This window comes from Acanthisitta chloris, unplaced genomic scaffold (assembly GCF_000695815.1).
Source record: "Acanthisitta chloris isolate BGI_N310 unplaced genomic scaffold, ASM69581v1 Scaffold20105, whole genome shotgun sequence".
Taxonomy (NCBI): Eukaryota; Metazoa; Chordata; class Aves; order Passeriformes; family Acanthisittidae; genus Acanthisitta; species Acanthisitta chloris.
Window position 1 is genome coordinate 1 of NW_008674483.1, and position 9,180 is coordinate 9,180.

The 9,180-nt window shown below is 44.3% G+C and overlaps 1 protein-coding gene across 1 annotated transcript; it reads right to left on the reverse strand.

The window, feature by feature from the left end:
- Positions 1-3,402: 3,402 nt before the first annotated feature.
- Positions 3,403-6,804, reverse strand: OSER1 (oxidative stress responsive serine-rich 1). The gene is made up of 3 exons (XM_009075364.1): positions 6,688-6,804; positions 4,820-4,933; positions 3,403-4,090 (listed from the first exon to the last, which is right to left on the reverse strand). Exons 1-3 carry the CDS (start codon positions 6,765-6,767, stop codon positions 3,403-3,405), a joined length of 882 nt encoding a protein of 293 aa, XP_009073612.1. The 5' UTR covers positions 6,768-6,804.
- Positions 6,805-9,180: the final 2,376 nt, after the last annotated feature.

The following is a 9,180-nucleotide window of genomic DNA, read 5'->3' on the forward strand; positions in this document are numbered from 1 at the left end:
GCCCAGCCCCGCGCCGGGAACCTGCCCGCGGCAGGTCGGGCACACAGCAGTGTGAGTGAGCAGAGGTAGAACCAGGAGTAAGAGCGGAGTTGTCACCCGGATTGCAGCACACAGCTTACTCAGTCCCTCTGCTACTCCTAAAGTGACTTTGTGTTAGAGTACTGAAAGAAATTCACTAGTAGTCATTTACCCCTCGCTCCCAAACAACAACAAACTTCTCAAAATCTCCTTCCGTTCAACAGCTGTCAGTATAATTTAGTCTCGCTGTGTGAGGAAAGGAAAGGTGAGATCATGCCCTTGGGAAGAGTTGTAAGCACACTGAGTGGTGACAGTCCACCTCGTAGTGACTCATGTCATCAAATGCAGATGGTAAAGGACAAGGACTGAAAGACCAGGTAACAGGCTAATCCAAGGCCTCTCTTCTGCCTGCACACCTGTCCCATTCTTTAGACACTCACTACAAGACCATGGAGAGATGATCTTCCCCCTACTGACTACCACACTGAGAAGCTGCAGGAGCTGTCGGGTGCTATCAGCAGAGTTCACTCTGCCCTGCCAGGAGAGCTCCCCAAAACCACACTGAGGTCTGGGGCAAAGCTGCCAGAGACAATGGTGAGGTTCAGACTCATAGAACACAGTTCTATGACTTGGACAACCTGCTCATCAGCGTTTCTAGGAAGAAAAGGTATAGAGAAACCACACAATATATAACTGCAGGAGAAGCTAAGTGTGTATGGACAGCACATAAACACAAAACACCTGCAGGCACAGGTGAGAAGGACCAAGTGCCCACTATAAAGCTAATTACAAATGGCTTCACTTTTATTCAGCCACAGGAAGGAAGGGGCACTTTGGTAAGGGACTCCAACATGAATTAGAAGTGCAGCTTGGCAGAAACAGCCCCCTAAAACTTTCTTCTTTAAAAAAAAAAGGTCAGATTTTGAAATTGACTCAAGTTCAATTTTTATTTTCTAATCAAACTTTTAGACTACTCAGGCATATTTTCAGGGTTTTTGCTGCATGATCAAGGGCTGAAAACTCACATTTCCTCAAAGCAAAACCAGAGGGTTCTGTTCTGTGGTTTCTGGGAAGACCAAAACATCCTAAAACACCTTGTGGTAGCAGAAGGGAAAGTGTTAATGCAGCTATCCATGGTCTTCTATTTCAGTGTTCCAGCACTTAAGAGCCCAAAGATGTTGTAACTGTCCTAAGAGGATGCCAAGTACAGGACCACGTAATTATTTACTTAGCAACTCTTCCTAATTACACAGTGCAGTTGTGAACTGATCACACGCTATGTTTAAACATTCATAACGTATGCAGATATTGGCACTTAAAAGAGCTTTTGTTGACCACCAACAAACCCACACAAACTCCAGAAAGCACTGACAGTGTGTGTGCCCCAAGGCACCACACAGAGCTGGTCTTAGTTCTTCACTTTGGCAGACAAACTCACACTCTCTCCCGCAGGCAGAGGAGGTTCAGGGTTGCTGCAGCAGACAGCCCGCACGGCCTGGGGCTGACCTCTAGTGGCCCAGCACTGCTCACCTCCCTCCCAGTCAGCACCAGTCGAGTCTTTCTACTCAATTCTTTCACACTACCTCCTGGAGTCAACACACTTGCTCTGTTGTGGCACTGAGCAGTGGACGGTGCAACCCTAAACCCTGCGGGTACAGGTGTATGGTGATTCATGAAAAAGATGGTGAAGAGCAGTGCAGAAAGAGAGGCATTTTCAGCTCCACAGTGGTGCTGTGGCTGGAATTTGCATTTGGGAACAGTGAAGAAGTAAGGTCACTTTGCACTTTGCAGCACAGTTACCAACCAACTGCCTTAAATCCAGGACACAGGTGGCAGAAATGCATCTACTGAAGAGCAGGGAAATGGAAGGGAGATGTGGGACCCAGGTACATTCTGCAAGGGGTAGATGGCACTTCAGAACTGGCGAAACAGGTAAATTTACAAGGCCACTTGTTCTAAGACAGCAGGTACTGCTACTGAAATGACAAAAAAAAAAACCAACCCAAGAGTAAAACCAAAGAGTTTTGCAGGGAAATGTTTGTCTCTATTTCTTCTCCAGACCTTACAGGTCAGAAAAGTTTAGGTACTGCAAATAGTAAAGATAAACCAAATACAACTCTTCTCTCCCTCAACAAATGGTATTATTTGATGGGATGGTCCTTTTTATTTACAAAAGTGACACTGTGCTGATGCACACTAAATAGGGCAAGCTGCTTGCTTCTGAAGCTGGGAATTCCAGGAAGAATGCAAAGCTGGGCAAGGCAGCTAAAGGGACAGTGGCTTAGTGAAAAGAGTGGAGGAGAAAGAGAACACAGTGCTCGAGATTTCCCTGACAACTGTTCACTCAAGTCTATGGGTCTTAATACTTGAAGGGTTATACTTGGTGATACAGAGCAGGCTGAAAAAATAGGCTAAGAAACCCTCCAAAACCACTGAAGTGCATAAATTAAGACCACTAAAGAGAGCAAATGCTTGTTTGGCCTTCATAAAAAATGCACTGAACAAAGCCCATGGCCTCACTTTTCCTTTGGTTACCTATAGCAGCAATTTCTCTGGAGAACACAGGTTGTTCCTCCTGCTGCACACAAGTCTCTAAGGCCTGTTGGACATTCCATAAAAAGTTTGCTTTCCACTCTTCTAATGTTTTCCACTAATCAACACTACATGGATCAGATTAACCTCTTGAAACAACCTTGCTTTGATTGTCCAAGTTTCTTTTCTCAACAGGTAGCCCAGCAAGCAAATGCTGTTAACCTAAAAGCATCTGGCAACACTAACATTATTCCAGACAGGAAAGGAGGATGCTTGCTCAGCCATCAGAAATAAAGCCTCTTTAGGCACAAAGAAATACCAATGACTTCACCCAAAAAAAGATGACTGAGTCTCCTGAATTTGCCCAGTGGTAACAGTACCAAGGGCAGCGTAGCAGATGGTGACACTCCTTTATGAAATAAAATCAGAGGCACAAGCACCCAGAAACACAAGCCAAGTGTACAATCTGAGGCCAAAGTGATTTCAAAGAAGCTGAATTACACCAGGTGTCACAGAATAAGAGCTCTAATCACCAAGCAACCTAAGGACTCTTCTCCTCCAGCAAACCAAAAAAGAGGATTTTGAAAACAAAGCAGAATTTCCCAAGTGTTGGGTCTCTTAAGTACAGGCAGGTTTACTCTAGGTATGTTTACTTCATTATCTATTCCAAGCTTATATTATAATGCTGAAATTAACTGTTTGTCCACCTTAAATAATGAACATCAGCTGAGATGCAAAGAAGTGTTTTTATTGCAAGAACAGTGAGCAGGGAGAGAGGGTTGCATCTTCACCTGAGTGTGACCCAGCGCAGATTGAAACCAGCCATCCTTCTGGTTTGAGTGCGAGCTGCTGTCAGGTGTACATCATTTCTGCCATGTGAGACATTTTCTTTGGAATATACAAGTAATACTCCATGTACCCTGAAAGATCTTCAATAGTCACATCATCCACAAAAGCCCTGGCTTGCTCAGAGCAAGAACGTGGAGAACTTGAGGGAGTTCTTGATGGCAAAGACTGGGAGTGATCCTCAGAAACTGTTCTGTCAGGTGCTAGTGGGAGGGTGTTCTGCAAGCCAGAGAATTTGTACACCTCCATATCTTGCCACAGTTTACACTGACAGGCTTTATCTGCACAAGCACACGGTTTATTCGTGTTCAGCTTGGACATGGATTGGAAGTCAGAAAGCTCTGTAGTCTTTAGGCTTGCTTTGGATACTAGAGAAATGGCAGCTGGAGAGCTCTGTCTGTTCTCTGACGCCAACTGTGTCACAGGAGCTCCCAAGGACTCAACATCAGCTTCCTTCTGGCCAACATCAGGAGCAACACTGCACCGTTCATGAGCACAAGCTTCCTTTGGGACTGGCATCCCAAACCCACTGCTGTCATCCTGGGCATCAATCTGGCTCTTCTGCACAAGCTGGCTGCACGTGGAATGTGATTTTGTGCTGCAATGGATAAACTTTGGAGGATGAAGAATTGGAGACTTGGAACGCCTGCGACGCTGCGTTCTCACAACTCCTCGTGAAGGTTTCTTCACAGACCTGCCAGGGAAACACACAGAAGGGAGTGAAGGTTCACTGTAGGACTCATTGCTGGTTTACAAGTAACATTGGGCAAAACCTCTACTGCATTTATATTGCATGCAAGAGCTTTAAACTCAGAGCATTTGCTCAGGATATTCCATGACCTTGGAATTTGACTTTGTTCTAGCCAAGCAGCTGCATAAAATATAAAAGGGACACCTGAGAAATGAACCCCAAAGGCTTTTAAGGTTAGAAAATGAGTAAAGCATGTGAGACGTGACAAAATAACCTCTGAGAGAAAGATGAAGCACGAGAAGACATAACAAAACTAATGAACCAAGGGCAAAGGGTGGTTTTGTTTCAGATGAGCATGAAGTTCTGCACAGACACTCCAGAAACCAATTTTTTATTTCAATCCAGATCCCAAGGCACAGTGAGAGCTTCTGCAGTGTCAAACAACGATTGAAATAGATGTATTCATGATTGTCTGATTCAAAACCAGCAGTTCACATTTGTATTGAGAAATATCTAAGATGCTGATCAGCATTTCCTTTCACATCACATAACCATAAATAAGAATAGCAGTCACATATGAGCACAAAAAGGTGGTGTGGAGTATTATAAACAGTTCCTTAATAAAGCACATTGAGGTGCATGCTTAGGGGTGTACTTAGTAGAAACTTGTCTACTTAACATTCCTTTTCAATGCAGGATTGAAGTAGTCTGACCATCCCAAGCCTCTCTTACCCATGCCAGGTTTCCTTAGAAGCACACACAGTCTTAGATTTGGTTTCATCTGCCACTGTTCTAACTAGTGCTCTGGGACTTGTCCCTTCACCCACAGAGAGAGAACCAGTAGATCTGTGAAAGGCAGAATGAATACAGTTAACAGCTTAGACTGGTTAGCATCATGACAGTGAAAAAATCCACCTTACGAATCGCCTTTGCCAGAAAATATTGCTCCAAATCATTTAGAACATGTCTTACAAGACCTGCCCACAAAGACCCAAATCAGAAGGGTAAGTGTTTACACATTCCTATCTCAAAGGTTTGTATAACAGACTCTTTCAGCAAACTATGCCATTCAGCAGCTCCAATCCCCACGTGCCAATGACCAACACACACAATGGCTAAATTTCAGCTTCCCGGGAGAGGGGAGGGGAAAAACACCATCACTGAAGAAACACGTCTCTTTTTCCAGAGACAAATAAACCATTCTTTCCTAAAAATAAATGTTCTTTGGACATAAATAGACTTTGTTTAGCTGACGAACACTTGAGCCTCTGTCTACGACAGCATAAGCTAAAACTCTTCATACTACTGCAAGTTGAATCACTTGAGCAAGAGTTGTGTCAGACCTTCAACTTCTATTCAAGCCAGAGACCTTACAAGATTCACTAGATTTTCTGGTGCTATAAATTCATCCCAGACTCCCATTTTCAAGGCCCTATAATAAACCCACAATAAATTTTTCCAAGTTGTGACTTCATGTGTTACACTGGAATTCCCAAGAAAATTACTTTCCAAATCCTATACTAAATTAGTTTGGAGGCAGGGTAGATTCCCTGAAAAGTGGAAATAAGTCCACACACATTGGTCTAGGATAAGGTTAAGAGAATCCAAACTATTAGTCAAACTAATTTCCACTCAAAGGCCACCAGTAAACTCTCCAAAGTGATTAAGTATGCCCAGCTGGGGTGGGACCAGAGATGCTGAAGAAATGAGAGACAATTCATTACTAATGAGTTTAATTAATTAAACAAAGGATAACTTTAGAAGCTCATCTGCTCACAATCTCAGCTCTGTGGTAATTCTAGTTCCTACCTGGATCTTTACACGCTGCCTGACCTACACTTCCCTTTCAGTGTCCAGCATAACTGCATCACTGGTAACAGCTCACTGGAACAAGAGACTGGACAGATAATATGCAATAGTGCAGATTTGTCAGCAGAAAAAAGGTATTATATACAAGCATAGAAGCCTTGCTTAATTTCAGATAACAGTGACCATCACCAACACAAGACACATGGTATTCTGCTACCTGGGACAGTGAGGGTAAGAGCCACATGTCCAATCTCCCACAAAACAGGACAACTCAAGAAGCGTTGCTTCCCATTTAGTGATTTTGGTTATAAATAGAAAATTTTTGACAGCAATGAAAATAGTTTGTGTGGGAATCATGCACTGAACCCAATGCTCTCCTTCACTGGCATGGAAAGAACGTTTCTCTCCTGGGAAAAGATGGGCCTTATTCCCATGACAGGCCTTCAGAGCAGTGACAATACACTAACTTCAGCAGCAGAGTCCTAGTGCTGTGGGTCTAGTGCTGGTAATCTCTGGCAGCCACATTCATGCCAAATTCATTTCGAGCATGCTGTAAACTGCTGACTGTCCTGAGGTTTGTTTCAAGCCTCTTGCAAGCTGACAGCAATCAAATTACAACTCCTTGAGAAGTGCAGTCTGCAGGTAGTGAATTTATTTCAGTTTCTTTAACTACAATGAAGTCTTTCCATGCCTAACCTTTTGCAATTACCTCATTCCCTCAAATTTCACATCAAGGGTGTTCCCTCCTGGTCCATTATGTTAACTCTGTGCCTCCCTGTGGTGTTACTCACCCAGCTGTGTCAACTCTCAGCTTTTTGAATGCTGTCTGCAGGCTTTCCTCTTCTCCATCCTTAGCTTCTGATTTCATCATTGGGATGGCCACAAGGTGACAGAATTACCATGTACTGCTACAAGCAGAAAAAAAACAAACCTATGAAAATAAAGGCCAAATCCTTGTTAAAAACATTAGTTGCCCAGCAGCACCGTAATACATGAAAATAAACTCAAAATAGCACATTGAGCACACAAAGCTGAGGTCATCCTACTAGAACATTTTTGAAAGCTGATTCAGAACGAGCCTTATGATACCCAAGAATGAAACAAACAGTCTCTTGTACAACTAGAGGTGAATTAACGATTCAAAGTAAAATTTGGTGTCAGTAGCATCTGACATATCCATTACAGTCCAGACTGACTCTTCTATTTGTCTTATGGCATCACCAGAATAATTCCAGAAGAGGCAAAAGTGAGATGGAACAGCATTAGAAACAGTCAACTTTCTGCAACTCTTATGTTCAAATTTGGGACTCAATATTACATCTGTACTTTAAAAAAAACTCCAAACTTAACAGATTTTTCTTAAAACAAAAAAAACTTTTAAGCCAAACATAATTTTTTGATCTTAAGTCTAGATCCCAGCAAGAGCTACAGTGGTGAGGCCAAAGCTGAAGTGCCGTGTCCAGCACTGCACTCCGCACTGCTAGAGAGACACTGATGTGATGGAGAGAATCTAGTCAAGGGCTGCTAAGATGATGAATGAGAAAAGGCTGAGAGAGCTGAGACTGTTCAGCCAAGAAGAAGAAAAGGGCTCAGGAAGGATGTCACCAATGTATATAATAGCTGGAGGTTGGGTGCAAAGAGGACAGTCAGGCTTTGCTCAGTGGGACAGGATCAGTGTGACACACACTGAAGTGCAGGAGGAGCTGTCTGACCATATGGAAACACTTCTTTGCTCTGAGGGTGATGCAGCACAGCCTGCCCAGGGAGGCTCTGGGGTCTCCCTCCCTCCTCGGGGATATTTATAAGCTACCTGGACATGGTCCTGGGCAAACAGCTTGAGGTGATCCTGCTTGAGCAGGGGAGTGAACCTCCAAGAATCCCTGTGCCAGCTTCAACTGTCCTGTGATTCTGCAACTTCCCGAAGTTCTAGGAATCCCTCACAAAGGTAACTACCCAAACTCTGGAAATTATAACAGCTCCTGTAAGCAGAACACACTTACACAGAGCCCTAACTCTACCCAGCAGTACAGCAATAACTCCTACATTAGTACTACTTTTACCAACTGAACAACAGTTTTTTTGTCGTGTGGAAAAAGGTCTTGGTGAAGAGAGAGGAGTTATCTGAAGCTCTGCAGCACAGTCAGTTATGCAGATTGAGAGGGGTAATTTCTGTTCCTTCACAACCTCACTCGGTTGGATGTGGCAGCTCTCCTTGCTGCTGCTCTGGCTGCTCACTCTGCTGGGATTTCACCTGGATGCCCTGGATTGCAGACAGCTATTATGACACACACAGAAGGATAATGTATCATAGCAATTTCAAGGCACATGTTGTCCAGCGAGTCAGACAGGGAGTAAACACGAGGGGCGGAAGCTTACACAGACACTGGCAACATGATGCTCCTCTGAGCAAGTGGCTATGTCATACACTCTCTCAGTCAAACACCACTGCTCTGGTGAAACAGAATCCCTATTTAATTCCTGTCCATCTTTAGATGGTTCTTTAAAATTACAAATAAAATAAAATCAGCCTACTTTTTTTTTCTTAAATACCAAACTCCTGTACTATATAACCTTAGCAGGAAGATGAGAGTAAGAAGGTTTACATCACTGTACATTACTCAAAACATAGTACCAGCTTTAGTATTTTATCGTGCTGTGCTTTACCTCCCGCACAGTAAACACTCAAAACAGTGCAGAATCCATTTAGATAAAAGTCCATTCACTAAATGATAACAAAGTATAAACTGAAACATTTTAGATGCTGCAGACGATTAAAACCAATATAAAAATACCAACTACTTGGAAAAACAACCAAAGCTTAGCCTTGTCTCAAAACCCACATTGCAACTAATGTTCTTTTACCCTAGGAAAACACACGCCCGCCCTTTTCAACTTCGTTTTCGCCTATTTCCCAGCAGCGCCAGACTATTAACCCAACTCAGTGCCCTGCGAACCATCCACCACCGCTCGCCCAGCGCCGTGGGACGAGGGGCAGGCACAGCCAGGCGGTGTCCAGGGGGCACCGAAAGGGATGAACGCGAGCTCAGCGACATTCCCGGCCACGGAGCACGGAGACAGGACACGGCCCCGGGGACACAGGGACCGGGACGGGACACAGGGAGCGGGAACAGCACACACAGGGACAGGGAGACGGGACACACAGGGACCGGGAACGGGACACACGGACCCCGGGACGGGACACACAGGGAACGGGACACACAGGGAACGGGAACAGCACACACAGGGACGGGGACAGGACACACAGGGACCGGGAACGGCACACA

What these genes read in the sequence shown, in the direction of transcription:
- OSER1 (XM_009075364.1), bottom strand. Translation starts at nt 6,767, where the DNA reads ATGATGAAATCAGAAGCTAAGGATGGAGAAGAGGAAAGCCTGCAGACA. An exon ending in CTGAGAGTTGACACAGCTGG is followed by an intron (nt 4,934 to 6,687) that starts GTGAGTAACACC and finishes TGCCTTTCACAG; the next exon opens with ATCTACTGGTTCTCTCTCTG. An exon ending in TCTAAGGAAACCTGGCATGG is followed by an intron (nt 4,091 to 4,819) that starts GTAAGAGAGGCT and finishes TTTCCCTGGCAG; the next exon opens with GTCTGTGAAGAAACCTTCAC.